The sequence below is a fragment of the Mobula hypostoma genome, chromosome 3, assembly GCF_963921235.1.
Source record: "Mobula hypostoma chromosome 3, sMobHyp1.1, whole genome shotgun sequence".
In the NCBI taxonomy this organism is placed as follows: domain Eukaryota; kingdom Metazoa; phylum Chordata; class Chondrichthyes; order Myliobatiformes; family Myliobatidae; genus Mobula; species Mobula hypostoma.
In genome coordinates this window covers 213541297-213563437 of record NC_086099.1, presented here as the reverse complement: position 1 = coordinate 213563437, position 22141 = coordinate 213541297, and the positions used below count along the sequence as shown (strand labels likewise).

At 42.0% G+C, this 22141-nt stretch overlaps 1 protein-coding gene across 4 annotated transcripts in view; it reads left to right on the top strand.

Moving 5' to 3' along the window:
- LOC134343662 (actin-related protein 3B) overlaps nucleotides 1-20791 on the top strand; it is a 107971-nt gene extending 87180 nt beyond the window's left edge. For all 4 annotated transcript variants that reach the window (XM_063042422.1, XM_063042423.1, XM_063042426.1 and 1 more), the window contains 6 exons: nucleotides 3509-3652; nucleotides 10172-10345; nucleotides 12175-12267; nucleotides 16912-17037; nucleotides 18245-18328; nucleotides 19951-20791. In XM_063042422.1, coding sequence (XP_062898492.1) covers nucleotides 3509-3652; nucleotides 10172-10345; nucleotides 12175-12267; nucleotides 16912-17037; nucleotides 18245-18328; nucleotides 19951-20046 — 717 coding nt within the window. In that variant the 3' untranslated portion in view covers nucleotides 20047-20791. The remainder of the gene's footprint in view (nucleotides 1-3508; nucleotides 3653-10171; nucleotides 10346-12174; nucleotides 12268-16911; nucleotides 17038-18244; nucleotides 18329-19950) is intronic.
- The last annotated feature ends 1350 nt before the right edge of the window (nucleotides 20792-22141 follow it).

Sequence of the window (22141 nt, the reverse complement as noted above, 5' to 3'; positions counted from 1 at the left end):
TTAAGTATTTTGCATCAGTCTGCACTGTGGAAGACGCTAGCAGTGTGCTGAAAGTTCGAGAGTAGCAGGGTTAGAAGGGTGTGAAATTGCTATTACTAGGGAGAAGGTTCTTGGAAACTGAAAAGTCTGAAGGTAGGTAAGTCACTTGGACCAGATGGTGGCTGGTCCCAGGGTTCTGAAAGTGGTGGCTAAAGAGATTGTGGTGGCATTAGTAATGATCTGTAAAGAATCAGTGGATTCTGGAATGGTTCTGGAAGACCAGAAAATTGCAAATGTCACTCCATTCTTCAAGAAGGGAGAGAGGCAGAAGAGAGGAAACTGTAAGCCAGTTAGTCTGACCTCAGTGATTGGGAAGATGTCGGAGTTGATTATTAAGGATGAGGTCTCAGGGTACTTGGAGGTATATGATAAAATGTTATCATTCATAATATAAAAGCAAAGATGTAATCTTGAAACTCTATAAAGCACCTATGAGGCTTCATTTGGAGTATTCTGAGCAGCTTTGGGCCCCTTATCTTAGAAAGGATGTGCTGAAACTGGAGAGGGTTTAAAGGACATTCATGAAAATGATTCAAGGTTTGAATGGCTTGTCATATAAAGACCATCTGATGGCTCTGGGCCTGTATTCACTGGAATTCAGAAGAATGAGGGGTGACCTCATTGAAACCCATCAAGTGCTTAAAGGCATGAATAGAGTGGATGTGGACAGGATGCTTCCTATGGTGGAATAATCTAAGACCAGCGGACACAGCCTCAGAACAGAGGGGTGTCCTTTTAGATTGAAGATGAGGAAGAATTTCTTTAGCCAGAAAGTGGTGAATCTGCGGAATTCTTTGCCACAGGCAGCTGTGGAGGCTAAGTCTTTATGTATATTTAAGGCAGAAGTTGATAGATTCTTGATTGGTCAAGGCATGGAGGGATGCGGGGAGAAGGCAGGAGATTTGGGATGAGAGGAAAATTGGATCAGTCATAATGAAGGGGTGGAGCAGACTCAATGGGCCAAATGGCCTAATTCTGCTCCTATATCTTGTGGTCTCATAACTGAAAATACTTTAGGTATCCTCTTCTATATTATTACTGAGCTTTCCTTCATATTTTATATTTTCTCTCATTGTGGGTTCTTTTTAGTTACCTTCTGTTGGTTTTTAAAAGTTTCCCAATCCTCTAATTTCCCACTAATTTTCACTCTATTATATGCCCCCTCCTTTCCTCGTATGCTATCTTTGACTTCCCTTATTAGCTACAGTTGGCATCATCCTTCCTTTAGAATACTTCAGGATGTATCTCTCCTGTATCTTCTGAATTGCTCCCAGAAGCTCCAGCCCTTTCTATTCTGCCGTCATCCCTGCTTGTGTCCCCTTCCAATGAAGTTTGGCTAGCTCCTCTCTCATCCTTTGCAATTCCCTTTACTCTGCTGTAATACTGATACATCTGACTTTATCTTCCCCCCCCCCTTAAACTGCAGGGTGAACTCTATGATATTATGATCATTGCCTCCTAAGGTTCCTTTACCTTCAGCCCCCTAATCAATTCTGGTTCACTACACAACACCCAATCCAGAATAGTTGATCCCTTAGTGGGCTCAACAACAAACTGCTCTAAAAAGCCATCTTGTAGGCATTCTACAAATCCTCTCTTGGAATCCAGCACCAGCCTGATTTTCCCAATCTACTTGTGTATTGAAATCCCCGGGACTATTGTACCATTGCCCATTTTGCATGCCCTTTCTATTTCCTGTTTAATTTGTATCCCACATCCGCGCTATTGTTTAGAGGCCCACATATAGCCCCCATCAGTTTACCCATGCATTTACCCATGCAGTTTCTTAACTCTATCCATAAGTACTTAAGTATTCTACATCTTCCAGTCCAATGTCAGCTCTTTCTAAGGATTTCATTTCATTTCATTTCTTATCAAAAAAGCCACCGTAACCCCTCTTCCTGTGCTTTCGATACATGTATCCTTGGACGCTGAGCTCCCAACTCTGAACTTCTTTCAGCCATGACTCAGTGATGCGCACAATGTCGTACCTGCCAATCTCTAACAGTGCTACAAGATTGTCTGCCGTATTCCACATACTGTGTGCATTCAAGTAGCACGCTCAGCCCTGCATTCATCACCCTTTTCAATTTTGTCCCACTTCAACTCTCCCACCACTACAATTTTGTCCTATCATTTGCCTGTCCTTCCTCTCAGTCTCACTACGCCCCACATACTCTGAGTGTCTGAACAAACTTGAGAGGCTGCTTCTGCATTCCGTTCAAGGTTTGTTTTGTTGATTGGTGTCAACCATGGATATTGTGTCCTAGCTGTCTACATGATGCACAAGCCAGGGCAGTGTGATCTGGAGAGCAAACTGTTGCCCATGCTCAGGCTCCCCCTCTCTGTCTTTAGAACATACACCTTAAAAGATAAAATCCTAGAGAGTATTGCAAATCAAAGGGAATGAAGATTACTGAAGGTGATGGCTCAGGTAGATGCAGTGAGAAGTAAGGCATATGGGGTACTTTCTTTTATTAGCCAGAGCACAGAAAGTAAGAACAGGGAGGTCTTGATACAGCTTTATAAACATTGATTTAATGACTGCAGGAATGTACAGTATGTTGCCTGCAAGAAGGACACAGTTGCACTGGAGAGGATGCAATAGAAATTCACTAGGGATGCTTTAGGATTGGGTTTGAGATGTTTCAGTTATGAAGGGAGGCTGGATAGGCTGGGTTTGTTCTTCTTGGAACAGAGGAGACTGAGGGGGTCCTGCCAATCGTACACTAACTTATTTTATTGTTTATTTAGAGATACAGCATGCTAACAGTCCCTTTTGGCCTAATGAGTCCATGCTTCCCAATTACACCCATGTGACCATTAACCTACTAATCCGTACATCTTTGGAATGTCGGAGGACCCAGAGGAAACCCACGGGGTCATGGGGCAAACATTAAAACTCGTTACATGCAGTAATGGGAATTGAACCTGGGTCGCTGGTGCTGTGAAGTGTTATGCTAACTGCTATGCTACCATTCTGTGCATAACTTCAGAGAGGTATCGATAGAGTAGATGGTAAGAAACTTCTCCTCATGGTAGAGGTATAATAGGCCAAAGGGCATAGACGTAAAATGAGGGAGAAGAGGTTAAGAGGGTTGTTTTGTTTCACCCAGAGAATGATTAAGTCTGCTGTACACTCTCCAACATGGGGGTGGAGGCAGGTCCTCAAAATGTGTAAGCATTCGGACAAGCTCTGGTGAAGGGGATTGAAATGCAAAGGTACTTAACAGTTGGCATTGGAACGGTGGGCTGAAAGGCTTGTTTCTGTCTTTTGTGACTTATTGACTAATCTATATGAGATGGTTTAATGCATTGATGCACACACAATGGAATTCTGTAGAATCTCTTGTGTTTATGGTTTGATCCATTGGTATGTGTTATTGAAATTTGGATATAACGTTGTCTTTTTCATTTCAAAGCAAATTTCTTTGATGTTCTTTCTGTTTTTTTTCCCAAATCACCACAGGCTGAAGGTTACGTCATTGGCAGTTGTATTAAACATATCCCTGTAGCAGGTAGAGATATTACCTTCTTTATTCAGCAGCTCTTGAGGGAAAGGGAAATAGGAATACCACCTGAACAATCCCTGGAGACTGCCAAGGCCATCAAGGTAGGAATTGAGGGGAAACTCTCTTATCTTTATGTTGTTACCTGTGTGTACCAACATCTGATACAAATCTCTACTACCTTCTCACAAGGGCACTGGAGATTCAAATTTTCCTTTTCACTACATCTCATTCAATCACTAGACACTTGAAACAGATGTTTATATTTGTCAGAATATACTACTTGCTGCTGTTAACATGGTCTTCTCTAAGTCAGAGGGACTGGATGATAAACTGACTGTTAATTACCTCCATTCAGTCAAAACAAATCAAGTTTAATGATAATTCGAGCCATATATTGATACAGCTGAACGAGATAGCATTTCCTCTGGGGCCAAGTTGTGCAACGTTCAAAATAGCAAGCAAACATTCAAAAATAGCGAGTAACATAATTCAAAATAACAAGCAAACAAGCGTATTCACTCGCGGGCAACACTTGCAGACTGCCCCCACAGCACATACAACTCAAAATTGTTTATTTATTTACTTATTGTGATACCTTGTGGAATAGGCCCTTCTGGCCCATTTAACCATGCCACCTAGCAGTCCCCGGATTTAACCCTAGCCTGATCACAGGACAATTTACAATGACCAATTAACCTACCAACCAATTGGAACTACTTACCTATGAGCTACTTTCCGACAGTGGCGGGAATTGAACCTGGATTCCTGGTACTGTAAAACATTGTGCTAACCACTATACTACTGTGCTGCTCTGAACTGACAGGCATGCCGAGTTAGTTTTCTGGTTCGCTCCAATGCTGACTTTTTCAGCTCTTTGAGCCACACTGCTCAGTGTTCAGCAACCCCTCGTCCACTGAAAAGGGAAGCACAGTAGCGGAGCAGTTAGTGCAGCATTTTACAGCCGCAGTGATCAGCGATCGGGGTTCAATTCTTGCTGCAGTCTATATGGATTTCGTGTTCACCCCATGACCGCGTGAGTTTCCTCCGGATGCTCCAGTTTCCTCCCACATTCCAAAGGTTAGGGTTGATAAGTTATGGGGATGCTATGCTGGGCCAGAAGCATGCCAACACTTGCGAGCTACACGTCCTTGGACTGCGCTGGTTGCTGATGCAAACGATGCATTTCACTGCATGTCTCGATGTACACGTGACAAGTAAAGCCAAGCTTAATTTTAATCCTGGAGGCATTGTAGCTTTCTAACTTCAACACTGATTTCAGCAACTTTGAATTATAGACACTGCTCCCTTGATCACACACCACTCTTCAAATCCAAATTCAAATTTAATTGTCATTCAACCGTACATGAATACAGCCAAACGAAACAACGTTACTCTGGGGCCAAGGTGGAAAACACAGTACCAACAGTCATACATAGCACAATGCGCATATAGCACTTATAAAATATCAGTAAAATGCAGTCACACAAAAAAAAAGTCCAAGACCCGGAGTCCATGAATGTAGCAAGAGTCTGAAGTTGAACACAATATAGCTTGTCTTCTGCTGAGCGAACACAAAGAGGCATCACCGACTCCCACTTGGATGCTGTGCCACGCTGATTCCGGTGAAGCACTCCGACTCCGACGCCTCGCTTCTGGGCAGCTGTAAATAGATGACACCGCTGCTGGGGGCCTAGTCCTTGCTACAACCGAGGTCACACAGCTCCCCCGCCCTCCACCAATAAGTTAGTGCAGAACTCCACATTAACAATGTCCAACAGGATCTTGCAGACACAAGAAAAGCAACTATTACGGTCACTCACTGCACACCGACTCCCCCAAAGCCTCTCTGACGCAGGCTGCAGCGCGATCTACATCAGGTCCATCTCGTCCAGTTTCTCCACCAACAAGCAACCTGCTGATGGGGTCAACCTGCCGTACCTTGAGTTCCTAATGTCCAGTAGGGTATCGTGATCATAAAAAATATGTTCAAAAAGAACATTAACACCTTTAGTTTACCCCTGCGATCGAATGCGCCACCATTTTTTGCGTATTCTCCATTGCCATACCCATGCCTTGCATCATTTCATCTCCATACACTCATCTTTATGTTTTACATTTTGCTCCTTTTCTACAACACTGTTTTTCTCTGGCTATACGTACTAGAAACATAAATAGCCATTGTGGTGACTTGCCTTTATAGCATAGCATAGAATGTAAAAGTTGAGATGTTGTGTTGCAACTTTACAAAGCATTGGTCAGACCTCATGGAGTATTGTGCGTATTTCTGATTGCCACCTTATAGATTAGATGTGGTTGTGTTGGAGAGAGTGCAGCGATTCATCAGGATGTTCCCTGGATTGGAGGACTTCTCTTCGGGAAGAAATTGGATAGACGAGGCTTCTCTTCACTGGAGCAAAGCAGGTTAAGGAGTGACCTAATAGGAGTATATAAAATTATAAGAGTCGAGGATAGAGTAGATGATCAGAACCTCATTCTTTTGGTAGGAGTAATCATAAATGAGTGGGTAGATCTTTAAGGAGGAGAAAGGAATATTAAAGTGAAAGTTTCATATACAGATAGTGGTTGACATCAGGAACTTGCTGCCAGAGGGAGGTGGTGGAGTTGCATATAGTCACCACATTCAAAAGTCATTTCATTAACACTTACTGTAGATAGGCAAAGTATAAAAGGACATGGAGTGAGAAAGCAAATTGTTCGAGGATCTCTCTGGGCATGGAGCATCTGTAGGGGCAAAGGGATGATCAAAGGGGCGACATTGTAGTGTAGCAGTTAACACGACACTATTAAAGCTCGGGGCATTGCAGTTTGGAGTTCAATTCCGGTGTCTTCTGTAAACAAATATATATGTTCCTTCCAGTGTGTACGTGGGTTTCCTCTCGGTCCTTCCACAGTCCAACACGTACTGGCTAATAGGCTAATGGACATGGGGGGGGGGTGGTGGAGGTGGAGATGGTGACAGAGGTGTGGAGTGGTTGATGGGCGAATGGACACAGGTGGGGTGGGAGTGGAGATAGTGACAGAGGTGTGGAGTGGTTGATAGGTGAATGGAGACAGGTGGGGTGGGAGTGGAGACAGTATCAGGGGTGTGGAGAGGTTGATAGGTGAATGGAGACAGGTGGGGTGGGGGTGGAGATGGTGACAGAGGTGTGGAGTGGTTGATAGATGAAAAGAGACAGGTGGGGTGGGAGTGGAGATGGTGACAGAGGTGTGGAGTGGTTGATGAGTGAATGGAGACAGGTGGGGTGGGAGTGGAGATGGTGACAGAGGTGTGGAGTGGTTGATAGGTGAATGGAGACAGGTGGGGTGGGAGTGGAGATAGTGACAGAGGTGTGGAGTGGTTGATAGGTGAATGGAGACAGGTGGGGTGGGAGTGGAGATGGTGACGGAGGTGTGGAGTGGTTGATAGGTGAATGGAGACAGGTGGGGTGGGAGTGGAGATGGTGACAGAGGTGTGGAGTGGTTGATAGGTGAATGGAGACAGGTGGGGTGGGAGTGGAGATGGTGACGGAGGTGTGGAGTGGTTGATAGGTGAATGGAGACAAGTGGGGTGGGAGTGGATTTGGTGACACAGGTGTGGAGTGGTTGATAGGTGAATGGACACAGGTGGGGTGGGAGTGGAGATGGTGATGGAGGTGTGGAGTGGTTGATAGGTGAATGGGTACAAGTGGGGTGGGAGTGGATTTGGTGACACAGGTGTGGAGTGGTTGATAGGTGAATGGAGACAGGTGGGGTGGGAGTGGAGATGGTGATGGAGATGGTGACAGATCTGTGGAGTGGTTGATAGGTGAATGGAGACAGGTGGGGTGGGAGTGGAGATGGTGACGGAGGTGTGGAGTGGTTGATAGGGGAATGGAGACAGGTGGGGTGGGAGTGGAGATGGTGACAGAGGTGTGGAGTGGTTGATAGGTGAATAGAGACAGGTGGGGTGGGAATGGAGATAGTGACAGAGGTGTGGAGTGGTTGATAGGTGAATAGAGACAGGTGGGGTGGGAGTGGAGATGGTGACGGAGGTGTGGAGTGGTTGATAGGTGAATGGAGACAGGTGGGGTGGGAGTGGAGATGGTGACGGAGGTGTGGAGTGGTTGATAGGTGAATGGAGACAGGTGGGGTGGGAGTGGAGATGGTGACAGAGGTGTGGAGTGGTTGAAAGGTGAATAGAGACAGGTGGGGTGGGAGTGGAGATGGTGACGGAGGTGTGGAGAGGTTGATAGGTGAATGGAGACAGGTGGGGTGGGAGTGGAGATGGTGACAGAGGTGTGGAGAGGTTGATAGGTAAATGGAGACAGGTGGGGTGGGAGTGGAGATGGTGACAGAGGTGTGGAGAGGTTGATAGGTAAATGGAGACAGGTGGGGTGGGAGTGGAGATGGTGACAGAGGTTAGGAAGTGATTGGTGGAGAAACAAACAGCTGCAGATTACAGAATCTGAGATGAAAGGAAGGTGGTGAGTGAAGCCAGTTGAGGGATGATGGGTCGATGGATACAAAGGGGGCAGGGGGGAAGGAACGAGGGAAGTGTGCAGAGATTTGGAAGGAATGAAGCAAGGAAGACAGAAAGGGTTGGCGGCAGTTTGCCTGCAGTTAAAGAATTCAATGTTCATGGGGTATCTACAACCCAGGCTGGAAATGAGATGCTGTTCCTCTAGTTTGCATTTGGAGAAGGCGGAGAACAGATGGGTTGCTGAGGTTATGGGGAGGGAAATTGGAATGATTTTGAACCGGGTGCTCAGGAGGGTCACTAGAAGGATATTGCACCGTAATGGGGCATGAAAGCTGATGTGGATGTGGTGGAGTGATGTGGTTGTAGAACGCTGTGACTCAATTCAAACTACATGCAGTTAATAATAAGTGTCAAATATGGGTTTCTCCAGAGGCTCTAGCATAACGTGCATTGATACTGCAGTCAGACCAGATAATACAGAAATATTGGCAGTATAATAAATTGATGTCATATCTAAAGCTCAAATCTTGTATTTGTAATGATGAAGCTCAAAAAGTTAATAAGTTAACTTTCATTATCACAATTTAAGTGGTTTCATGAATTAGATTTTAAATTCAAATATTTTCTGTAATGAACCCCAAACTGGTAATAAACAAAAGAAAATCTGCAGATGCTGGAAATCCAAGCAACACACACAAAATGCTGGAGGAACTCAGCAGGTCAAACACCATCTATGGAAAAAAGAACAGTCAATGTTTTGGGCCGAGACACTTCGGCAGGTGTAGAGAAAAAAAGATGAGGAATAGAGTTAAAAGGTGGAGGAGGGGAGAGAGAAACACAAGGTGGTAGGTGGAACCGGGAGGGGGGAGGGGTGAAGTAAAGAGCTGGGAAGTTGATTGGTGAACGAGACACAAGGCTGGAGAAGGGGGAATCTAATGGGAGAGGACAGAAGGCCATGGAAGAAAGAAAAGGATGGAGGACCACCAGAGGGAGGCAATGGGCAGGCAAGGAGATAAGGTGAGAGGGGGTAAAGGGGATGGGGAATGGTGAAGGGGAGAGAGGGCATCACTGGAAGTTTGAGAAATCGATGTTCATGCTGGCGGGTTGGAGGTTACCCAGATGGAATATAAGGCATTGTTCTTCCAACCCAAGTGTGGCATCTTCATGACAGTAGGGGAGGCCGTGGATTGTTATATCAAACTGGTGATTTTCTGTTCACTAATATTGATTGCTGAAGATTCACTAGTTTGTTGCATACAGTTTCCCAATGTGCCATTCCAGTTTCTTTTGGCAGTAATTCTGATATTTCTGTAATTCCAGGTTTTTTTCAGTTTTCTGTAATGCATTCTGAGTGCGAACATGGTCTTTTATTGAACACGTCAAATAATCAGTCAGTTAGTTAGGGCCAAGATTAATCTTCCTCTTCATTAGCCATCTCATCTACATTGTATCATTCACAGCAAAGAATCAAAATATTTTTGTGCTATTTGCTCACACTTTTCACAGACCCATAGACCATATATTATAAGAGCTGAGTTAGGCTATTTGTCCCACTGAGTCTGCTTCACCGCTCAATCATGGCTGATTTATTTTCTCTCTCAACCCCATTCTCCTGCTTTCTATCCGTAACCTTTAATGTCCCAGCTAGTCAATGATCTATCAACCTCCGCTTTAAATATACCCAATGACTTGGCCTCCACAGCCGTCTGTGGCAATGAGTTCCACAGATTCACCACCCTCTGGCTAAAGAAATTCCTCATTGTCGCTGTTTTAAAAGGACGCCCTTCTATTCTGAGGCTGTGCCTCAGTCTTAGACCTCCCCACTGTTGGAAACATCCTCTTCCCGTGCAATATATCTAGGCCTTTCAATGTTCAGTAGTTTCAATGAGATTCCCCTCAATCTTCTAAACTTTAGCAAGTACAGGGCCAGAGCCATCAAATGCTCCTCAAGCATTAAGTCTTTCATTCCTTGGATCATTCTCATAAACTTCTTCTAAATACTCTCCAATGCCAACATAGACAAGAGGCCCAAAATTGCCCACAGTACTCCAAATGTGGTCTGATTAAAGTCTTGTAATCGCTCAGCATTACACCCTTATGATTTTTCTGATTTTTATGACCTTTGGTGATGACAGCTTTTGTAATTTGTATTTTTTTCTAGGAGAGGTACTGTTATATCTGCCCAGATATAGTTAAGGAATTTACCAAGTATGATACAGATCCTGGGAAATGGATTAAGCCATATGTCGGCATCAATGCTGTTAGCAAGCGGCAATTTGCTGTGGATGTTGGCTACGAAAGGTTTCTGGGGCCCGAAATCTTCTTCCATCCTGAGGTGAAAGTATCTACCATGCTCTGATTCTTTTTTTTAAGTGTGTTCTGTATCTTGTTTCTTATCCTGTGTCAGCTTGGTCAAAAATGTAGAGATCAAATCCAAAAGATTTTATCTGTGAATGAAAACTATTGAACAATTAATTTCATAATTTGCAATCTCTTACATTACCTCCCTATTTGTTCTCTATCTTGCACTTTGAATTGGAGCAGTTATGATTATGCAATGGGTTCAAAAGGAGAAGTGAGACTGATGTAAGAAAACTTTGTTCCAGTCTGAAAATGCTTTGGTAAACTAGTAAATTAGTATATTGTTGTCAAAAGTCAGTGAAAAACATTGCCTTGCATACCATCCATGCAAATCATTTCATTACAGTAGTGCATTGAGGTAGTGTAGGGGAAAACAATAACAGAATGCGGAATAAAGTGTTCCAGTTACTGAGAAAGGGCAGTACAGGTAGAAAGTAAAGTGCAAGGCCTTAATGAAGTAGATTCTGAGGTCAAGGGCCCATCCTATCGTAGGATATAAGCTGTCTTTGAGCCTGAAGACGTGCTTTTGCAAGTTGGTACTGATGTAATTTCCCTGCACTGTAAATACTCCTAGTCAAAGAGCATTTCATCCCACGTTCCAAAAGTCATGGAGGACAGTCTCATGTGATCAAATGGTGGCAGGGAGTTTAATATTTAATGGTGTCTAACCAACCAAAAGATGGAGGGAAAATAGCAGATCAAAGACAATCTTAATGAATATTGTTAATTACTTTCAATGACCATTTCTATTTTAATGATTTGTGGAATGGCTTGAGGGTTAATCCTCCAAGAGTGTAACCGCCTTGTTGTTGGGTTTGGAGGCTGGTGTGCCTCAACGACCTGGAGAGCCGTGTTGGCTGGAGTCAGGCCGGACTAAGAGTGGTCCACCAGTCCTCCAGGTTCGGGAGTTCAACTCAGGCTAACAACCCTGACTGGTAAAAAGGAATTGTTACAGAAACAGCAATGAAGAATCCTTCTACATCTGAGCGCGACGGTATTCCTGAGCCTCCACCTGGGACTTGCATGACTGACAGTAGTGAGAACCGAGAGGAAACTGCTGACATGATAAAGGAAACCATGAACATGGTCAGAGATGGGGGATCATTGCTGATGCCCGAAACGACAGTTGCGTAATGGGCAGAAAGTGAGAAGTGAGGCCATAGTTTAATGGAAGTCCTAATGAGAGGATGGATTAGGGGAAGGAGAGGGGTGGTGTATGAAATTCGGGTGATTGCAGCAACAAAAGTTGAAAACATTTTGGAGGATAAGGAGGTGACTGTTTGGGGTGCAGAGTAAACATTGAGGCAAGGTCTAGGAAACAATAATTTAGATTTAGAAAGGAGAGATTGTAGATAATGATGAAAGGTGAAGGAGGCTGATTAGAAACAATTGAAGGTAACCGTGTGGGTGAAGTTTGCCACTGCAGAATGTAAAATGAATCTTAAGGTTGTATATGGTATACATACTTTGATAATAAATTTACTTTGAACTTTGTAACCCCCAGCTCAAACTTCTTTAGATCCCATGATATGCTGCAACTGTAATCTAACAGTAGTTTGAGGGCATTGGTCCATAATATTGTAGATTATAAAGAGGTGAATTTAAACAGTTGCTAAAGTTGAGCATTACCCTTTAACTATTTAATTGTTTCACCTTTAAATCTTAGCATCCCAGAAAGATTTATCTTGTATTAATGAGAGATGCTATTATTTAATTGGGGACTTTATTGTGAATGTAGATGACATTCCCCATGTATGTGCAATTGAAAAAAGTGAAAATTCAAATTTTATATTATTTTTACAGTTTGCAAATCCAGATTTTATGCAGCCGATTTCAGATGTGGTTGATGAAGTAATACAAAATTGTCCAATTGATGTAAGGCGGCCACTGTATAAGGTAATAAAATCGCTAAAATAAAAGGCATACTGCAGATCAAAGTAAAAGTCTGCATCCTTTTTTTTGACAGCTCAACCTACAAGATGAAATAGCTTAAAGCAACAGAAGTCAACAGCTTGTAACTGGTCCCTTGAATTCAATAGGGTTGCCGGTGGGAGGGGAGTGGGGAGTTGATTGTATGAGAGGAGAGAAAGTGGGATTGATGCTTTATTTTACTGAGCTACAATGTGGAATAGAGTAGGCCCTTCGAGCTATGCTGCCCAGCAGTCCCCTGCTTTAATCCTACCCTAATCGCAGGACAATTTACAATGACCCATTAACCTACCAGCTGGTACATCTTTGGACTGTGGATGGAAACACCTGGAGCACCTGGAGGAAGCCCGTATTTTTACGGGGAGAACGTACAGGCAGTGAACCTGGGTCACCTGTACTGTAAAACTTGCTGCTAACCATTATACTATGGTGCTGCCCTTGATGTTTGATGTGGAGACAGTAGGTTGAAAGGACCTGTTTCAATGCCTTGTGTCTCCATGGCGTAATAGGCTTCTGCTCTCTGCAACTGTTGGCACCTGCATTGCAGATGCAATTGTTTTCACCCAGCTGGTCTTAGCCCATATTTATGCACCATGCAAGCCTCCATCCCAAATTTAGTTATGATCTAAACAGTTTTTATACATCTATCCACTTTACTTGCTCAACCACTCCTTGTGTTAAGAAGTTATTTAAAGCAGAGGTTGATAGGTTCCAGATTACTAAGGGCGTCGAAGGAAACAGGGAGAAAGAAGGAGAATGGGATTGAGGGATAATTGAACAGCTATGATAGAATGGCACAGCAGACTTGATGGACTGAATAGCCTAATTCTGCTTTTATGTATTATTGTCTTATGGTCAATGGTTAAGTGAAGTAATCACTGAAGGGCTAATACCAATGTCTTGTATTCTGTTCTGGATTTATTGGCGCCTGCCTTGCATTAATGAACCCAGTTTTGGGTATCCCTTAAAGGAAAATATTGACTGCTTATTTTGTCAAAACCCTTTGATTATAGGCCCCTAACATGTACTGTATACACTTCATTCTCGTAAAGGTGTCTTTTTCCATGCCTATTCTTATTTTGATGTCCAAGTCGCACCTGCTATCTGATGTCACCCAGCTTCCCAAGTAGCAGAAGTTCTTTACTTGTCTTATGTCTTCCCCGTTTATTCTCAGCCTGCAGATAGGAATCTCCTTCTTTTTGGATATCACCATACATTCTGTCTTTTTGCAATTGATAGATAGACCCATTTTTGCACTTTCTTCAACAACTATATATGCCTCAGAGTACTGAAATGTTACGTTTATCCAGTTATACTGTATGGCTCAGAATGTTGGACAATATCTAGTAACATGAGGAAATGAATTGAAGCAGCAGAGATGTGGTTTTTGAGGAGGATGCAAAGAATATCATGGATGAAATGAATATCTAACGAGGATGTCATGAACAGGCCAAGCACAAAAAGAGAAATAATGTATGAGATCATAAAAAGGCAATGTAACTTCATTGGACATGTGATTAGGAAAGAGAAGTTAGAATGTACTTTAATTATGGGAAAGATTAAAGGGAAGAAAGCAAGAGGAAGGCAGAAACAAATGATGATGGAGACAGCAGCCAGAGAACTGGGAATGAATACCAGTGAATTGATCCACTTGACCCGAAACAGGAGTGTGTGGGCCATGGCAGTCAAAGCTCAAACTGGGCACACCTGATGATGATGATCATGTACTGTGTTCAGTTGCTATATTCTTTTTATCATTGGTCCCATTTTCTCTGATTCTTTTAACAGCTTATTTTTCAGAAAAAGTTCTTCTGTATTTGTTTTTTCCCTTATTTACTCTCTCAGGCTGACGGTGTAGGGGCTAGGTGGCACTGTTGCACTTTTAATGATCGCCTTAAGTGAATATTGCATTTAAAAAATAATTCATAGTTTGTCTTTCCTTTGTATTGTAAACATATTGTAAAGAAATTGTATGGTGGGATTCAGAGGGATATAACTATTGATAAATTAAGAGTGCAGTAGATAATATGCTTAGAGGGGAAAAAGTGTTGTGAGGCACTCAGAGCAGGTTATAGAGCCAAACAACATAAAAACATTGATAGGATGCAAAAATTGGCTGAGAAGTAGCAGATGGAGTTCAACCCAGGTAAGTGTGAGGTGGTTCATTTTGGTAGGTCAAATATGATGACAGAATATAGTATTAATGGTAAGATTCTTCGCAGTATGGAGGATCAGAAGGATCTTGGGGTCCAAGTCCATAGGACACTCAAGGCTGCTGTGCAGGTTGACTCTGTGGTTAAGAAAGCATACGGTGCATTGACCTTCATCAATCGTGGGACTGAGTTTAGGAGCCAAGAGGTAATGTTGTAGCTACATAGGACCCTGGTCAGACCCCACTTGGAGTACTGAGCTCAGTTCTGGTCACCTCACAACGGGAAGGATGTGGAAACCATAGAAAGGGTGCAGAGGAGATTTACAGGGATGTTGCCTGGATTGGGGAGCATGCCTAATGAGAACAGAAAATTTAGAAAACCTACAACACAATGCAGGCCCTTCGGCCCACAAAGCTGTGCTGAACATGTCCTTACCTGAGAAATTACCTAGGGTTACCCATAGCCCTCTATTTTTCTGAGCTCCATATCGATATCCAGGAGTCTCTTAAAAGACCCTAGCGTATCCACCTCCACCACTGTCGCCGGCAGCCCATTCCATGAACTCACCACTCTCGGTGTAAAAAAACTTACCCCTGACATCTCCTCTGTACCTGCTTCCAAGCACCTTAAAAACATGTCTTCTCATGCTAGCCATTTCAGCCCTGGGAAAATGCCTCTGACTATCCACACAATCAATGCCTCTCATCATCTTATACACCTCTATCAGGTCACCTCTCATTCTCCGTCGCTTCAATGTTAAGTGAACTCAGCCTTTTTTCCTTGATCGTGTGGATAGTCAGAGGCATTTTCCCAGGGCTTGATTATTTGGTATAGTTCTGGTCACTACATCACAGAAAAGACAATTCAGAGGAGATTTATGAAGATTTTGCCAAGTTTTGAAACGTATAGATTTGAGAACTGCCAGGAAAAGATTAGAAAACGACAGGAATTTTGCAGATGCTGGAAATTCAAGCAACACACATAAAAGTTGCTGGTGAATGCAGCAGGCCAGGCAGCATCTCCAGGAAGAGGTGCAGTCGACGTTTCAGGCCGAGACCCTTCGTCAGGACTAACTGAAGGAAAAGTGAGTAAGGGATTTGAAAGGGGGAGGGGGAGATCCAAAATGATAGGAGAAGACAGGAGGGGGAGGGATGGAGCCAAGAGCTGGACAGGTGATTGGCAAAAGGGGATACGAGAGGATCATGGGACAGGAGGTCCGGGAAGAAAGACAAGGGGGAGGGACCCAGAGGATGGGCAAGGGGTATATTCAGAGGGACAGAGGGAGAAAAAGGAGAGTGAGAGGAAGAATGTGTGTATAAAAATAAGTAACAGATGGGGTACGAGGGGGAGGTGGGGCATTAGCGGAAGTTAGAGAAGTCGATGTTCATGCCATCAGGTTGGAGGCTACCCAGACGGAATATAAGGTGTTGTTCCTCCAACCTGAGTGTGGCTTCATCTTTACAGTAGAGGAGTAATCCCATTCCATTCCCATTCTGACATGTCTATCCACAGCCTCCTCTATCATTTTGGATCTCTCCCTCCCCCTCCCACTTTCAAATCCCTTACTCATTCTTCCTTCAGTTAGTGCTGACGAAGGGTGTCGGCCTGAAATGTCCACTGTACCTCTTCCTAGAGATGCTGCCTGGCCTGCTGCTTTCACCAGCAACTTTTATAGGAAAAGATTAGGTTGTTTTCATTTGAACTGAAGATGCATCATGAGACTTTTCAAATTATGACCCTTTAAAGATAATGGTCAGGGCTTATTTCCTTTGGCCAAGGGACCCAAACCAGATGGCATAGAATCAAAGTATTTGGTAGATGCATTAGAGGGGAGATGAAAAGAAATCTTTCCACCAGAAAAAAAATGCTGACACTTACTTCCTGGAAGGATGGGAGAAGCAGAAAACATTAAAAAAAACTCAGATTTCCAGGGCCATAGACCCAGTATTAGAAGAGGCATGTGGTTGTGATGCTCCTTTTTAACCTACACAGACATGACGGTCGTAATAGAGCTCCCGTACATGTCAATTTTGAGTGCTTATATTACAGACGTCAAATAAATGAGTAGTTCTTTATGCAGAAATAGCTGAGAGTATGGAACTTGCTATCACCTGGAGGCACAGTACTATCTTGGATATACTTAAGGAGAATTGAATTTGATGATGGTGAAAAAGAAGTATTTATGTTGATAATAAAATACTGGAGGAACTCTGCACGCCAGGCAGCTTCTATGGAGGGAAATAGCAGTCTACATTTCAGGCCGGACTTTTCATCAAGCTGATAGTAGGGGGTGAGAGGCTTACTGGAGCACTATATTTCAATTTTGTTTATTTTTAATATCATTCCAGCTGTACAGCATTTGCATTTTCTTTATATGCACGGATATGTCACACAGCTTAAGCTGAAATTAGACACACACAACATGAGAACGTAATTTTTAATTGATTGTTTCTTGCAGAATATAGTGCTTTCTGGAGGTTCGACAATGTTTAGGGATTTTGGACGTCGTCTACAAAGAGATCTAAAGAGAGTAGTGGATGCAAGATTAAAAATTAGTGAACAGCTTAGTGCTGGTCGCATAAAGGTGGATATTTTCCAATTTTCTTCTTTTTCTCTCATTTTTAGTTAATTTAAAAAGTACAACCATAAAGATAATTTTCCTTCCGGATATACTTCAATGCTTTGCTTTAAAGAGGGGACAGAATATGTTGAATCACAGCAGATGTGTACAATACAATTACTGTTGAATGATATCACTTAAAGCAATAACTTTGACTTGAGTGATTGTTCTGAAATCCTCACTGTTACTTAGTAAAGATAAATTTGGGTTGGCCTAAAATTCTTGAATTGTTTTAAAAAGAACAGCTTTCTTTCAGTGTTCCCTTCAATATGATTTGATTGTATTGTGTGTGTGTAAGCTATGGGAGCAGGTAGTGGATGGTCACAAGTCCTGGTTATGTAACCACCTATGTCAGGCAGACAATCTCTGAAGAGTACTGATCATGGCTGGGGTCATCTGTCTTGTAAAGGGACTGCCCAGAAGAAGGCAATGACAAACCACTTCCGTAGAAAAATTTGCCAAGAACAGCCATGGTCAAAGACCACGATCGCCCACGTCATGTGACACGGCACATAAAGATGATGATGTGTGTATTCCATTTTGAGAAAAGGCACTTTGATATGTTGGGCTGTAATTTTAAAAAATCACCAATTTGTATTACCTGGCAGTATTTTCACTTAGCTCTACTACATATACTGCATTGAAGTTACAGCTGAACTCAATCACCTCAGCTTTTACCCAACATCTGACTAAATTAATCCACCCTGTTTTAATATCGATTTGTATCAATGATTGATGGATGAGAGAACAGTCTAAACTAAGATGTTACTGTGGATTCTGCTTAAATATTTAGCTCTGTGAGTGATATATGCAGCCTCTTCAATGTGTAGAGGTTTATCTGCTTTCTGTACTAAATGCTTCAGCTATAGCTTTAACTACATGATATGGTCTTCTAATCTAAATCAATCATAATTTTAACTACCTGTATTGTGCAGAAACATACCTTAATAAAAACAGGGGCATAGAAAGTTAGTTTCCATATAAAAAATACAATTTAAAGATGTTTGAAATTTAATTATACTAATTAACCTGATAAAATGCATAAACCAAAAATTAAACAGGAGCATGTTCTTAAAGTGGAATCAAATGCTTATACACTATAATGGCAGTAAAACCTTGCAAATTATATACTTTTAAAGACTGCTTATTCGTTTTTGTTTTCTTTGATAAGCCGAAGCCAATTGAGGTTCAGGCGATAACGCATCACATGCAGCGATATGCTGTTTGGTTTGGTGGCTCCATGTTGGCATCAACGGTAAGTGAACAACGCAGTTCTGATTGAAGCAGCCAGGAAAATCCTTTGGTTTCCTTCTGAAAGTGCATATTTTTATGAATCAGAATCATCGGCATGTGACGTGAAATTTGTTAGCTTAGCAGCAGCAGTACAATGCAATACGTAATCTAGCAGAGAGAAAAAAAAATTTAAAAAAATAAAAAAAATAAACAAGTAAATCAATTACATATATTGAATACATTAAAAAAGTGCAATAACAGAAATACTGTATATTTAAAAAAAAGTGAGGTAGTGTCCAAAGATTCAATGTCCATTTAAGAATCGCATGGCAGAGGGGAAGCTGTTCCTGGATTGCTGAGTGTGTGCCTTCAGGCTTCTGTACCTCCTGCCTGTTGGTAACAGTGAGAAAAGGGCATGTCCTGGGTGCTGGAGGTGCCCTGATTCAAAATCAGAATCAGGTTTAATATCACTGGCGTATGTCGTGAATTTTGTTGGTTTGTAATAGCTGTACAGTGCAGTACATAAAACATACCATAAATTCCAATAAGATTTATATCTAACTATATATATAAAATAAACACAAGAAATTCTGCAGAAGCTGAAAACCCAGAGTAACACACACAAAATGCTGGAAGAACTCAGCAAGTCAGACCGAATTTATAGAAATGAACAAGCAGTCAATGTTTCAGACTAAGATTCTTCATCGGGACTGGAAAGGAAGGAGGAAGATGTCAGAATAAAAAGGTGGAGGGAGGGGGAGAAGAATAGATAGAAGATGATAGGAGAAGCCAGGTGGTGGGAAAGGTAAAAGACTGGAGATGAGGGAGTCTGACAGGGCAGGAGAGTGGACCACAGGAGAAAGAGAAGGAAGAGGGGCACCAGGGGGAGGTGTTAGGTGAGAAGAGGTCAGAGGTCAGAGTGGGGAAGGAAGTATTTTACCGGAAGGAGAATTCGACATTCATGCCGTCAGTTTGGAGGCTACCGAGATGGAATGTGAGGTATTGCTGCTCCACCCTGAGGGTGGCCTCATCGTGGCATAAGAGACCATGGACCGACAGGGCCAGCATTTGTTACCCATCCATAACTGCCCTCGAGAAAGCCACTGCTTGCAGAGAGCTTCATAACGCTGCTGAGCGGGAAGCTCAATGATTTAGCTCCAAGGTGAGACTTTTAATAGAGAGGGAAGTGATACTGTTGTTCGAAATGCTGCGATGCTGCCCTGATGCTCAACTGACTTGAAACCATTGTTGCAGACATCTAAACAACCCTAACACATACAGATGACTTAATTTACAGTGTGGGTAGTGATTTCATTGTTGCAAGGCTGTAATTTAATGTTAAAAAAGTAGGCTAAGACAGCACAAAATTAAGGGATGCAAACTCATCTCTGGGCATTAGCAACAAATTGTAACTGGAGTCAGCTAGCGTTGCTCACCTAAGGGCCAGTACAAACTGAATGGCTTCCTCCGTAATAATTATTTGATTCCTTGATTGTAAGACTTGTGAGCGTGAAGATCCAAAAAAACAAGGGGATGGCTAAGAGAATATTGGGAATAACCAATGAGAAATTTTTAAAAATCGTATTATTTTTAATGCACATTATCACGCTTGGATGTATTTTTCTTCTTTTTTCCGCTCAACAGCCTGAGTTTTACCAGGTGTGCCACACAAAAAAAGACTATGAAGAATTTGGCCCTAGTATCTGTCGGCACAATCCCGTTTTTGGTGTGATGTCGTAGTAACAACAACGAGAGCTTCCAGCGTAGGAAATAAAGGGGCGGCTGCAAAACAGGATGGGCGTGAGAACTGACGTATTGGTACACTGCCGAAATGAAATCTGGGCATTTGTACTTGGAATGTATATGCTGTAGAGTTGGTCACCGACTGGACTCATTTTCATTAAGCTCACTGTGTGCTAGCTATTCATGTCCCAGTAACTATTCCCTTTACTTAAGCTTATTACGCAAAGTGTTTTTTGGATCTGAGATATAGTATATATACTAGTTTTTTGTAAAACAGTGCTGGCAGTGTTAATCCTCCCTTTCTTCTGATGAAACGAGATGCTTCAATTAAAGGGATTTGTTTCCTTTTATAAAAAGTTATATTGCAAATCATGTGACAGAGCTATGTTTATATTTCATAATGTTTGTTTTCTAAGACTGAAACTGTTTCCAAGCACAATCCTAATGAGTGTATTGATATATGCAAACTGAGCATTTTGGATGGCATCAAGAGTTTGTCTAAAAAAAAGTTCCCTCTTGGGACTTGTTTTCCTTGTTGAAATAAAATTGCCCTTAAATTATCAGTTGAGAGTGTTAGGTATATCATGTCTTATATGTTGGTAGTGCTTGTATAATAATTTATTACCAGTGTTTCAGGGTTGTTTAGTTTGAGCTAAGATATTGAACAGAATGTTAATTATTTTGAGATTTTGATAGTTGGATGAAATGCTACTTTGCACCACTCTAATAAAGATGATTCATATCCAAATTGTCCAGGAGTTTGCTATTTTGTCTTTCATAGAACACAGAATGGTACCTCACAGGAACAGCTCCTTTGGCCCATGATGTTATGCCGGACCCAATAAAATGGCCTACTAAACTAATCTCTTCTGACTACACAAAGTCCATACCCTTCCATTTTCCTTGCATTCATGTGCCTATCTAAACGTCTGTTAAAAGTCCCGAATGTATCTGCCTCTACCACTGCCCCAGGCAGTGCATTCCAGGCACCCACCACTCTCTGTGTGGAAAAAAAAACTTACCCCTCACATCTCCTTTGAAATTATCACCTCCCGCCTCAAATGCATGCCCACTGCTATTAGACACTTCATCTGTGGGGAAAAAACAGATTGATTCATAAGATCACGCTTTCCCTGCTGTCAAAACTGACTTTACCTTAAAAAAAAACATAGACAATTCTTATTAGAGTCTGAATAAAACCACATGAGAATATGTTCATACCTGAATTATTAATTTATAATAAGTATAGATTATAAACTATTTCATTACCCAGCTTCTTTTTATTTAAAAATAACAGACTTCACTCTTTTATTAGTTTGCTCTTCCTGAAAACTTAAAATGTCTCTCTCTCCTCTCAAAAGCAACAGTTGAAGTTTGGGTCATGCAAGAAATGGTTTTCCTGGTTCTTCCTTTTCGCTGGCTTGACTTGTAGTCAATATCATAAGTATGAATTTTATTGGATCATGCTTTGATAATCAGGTTCAGGAACAGTTATTGCCTTCAACCATCAGGCTCCTGAACTGGCGTGGATAACTTCAGTCATCTCAACACTGAACTGATTCCACAACCTATGAACTCACTTTCAATGACTCGACAACTCATGTTCTCAGCAATTTTCATTTACCTATTTGTTTTTTTTTGTATTCGCACAGTTTATCTTCTTTCGCATTTTGATTGCTGACAATGTTTGTGGTTTTTCATTAACCATATTGTCTTTCTTTGTCCTAGTTCAAGTTCGTTTGTTGTTATTCAACCGTACAGTGTACATTTAACCGTATACATTCAACATGCTTGCAGATAAATGAAACAATGTTCCTACGTATCACTTACAGTACATATATCACACACAGCACATAAAATAATATTAACACAATAATAAGACCACAACCATAAGATATAGGAGCAGAATTAGGCCATTTGGCCCATCGTGTCTGCTCCGCCATTTCTTCACGGCTGATCCATTTTCCCATTCAGCCTTCTGCCTTTTTGCCGTATCCCTCCATGCATAATATTAACATAATATTAATAGATCAGATGGGTCCATTGAGGAATATAGGGAAGCAAGAAAGGAGCTTAAGAAGGGGCTGAGAAG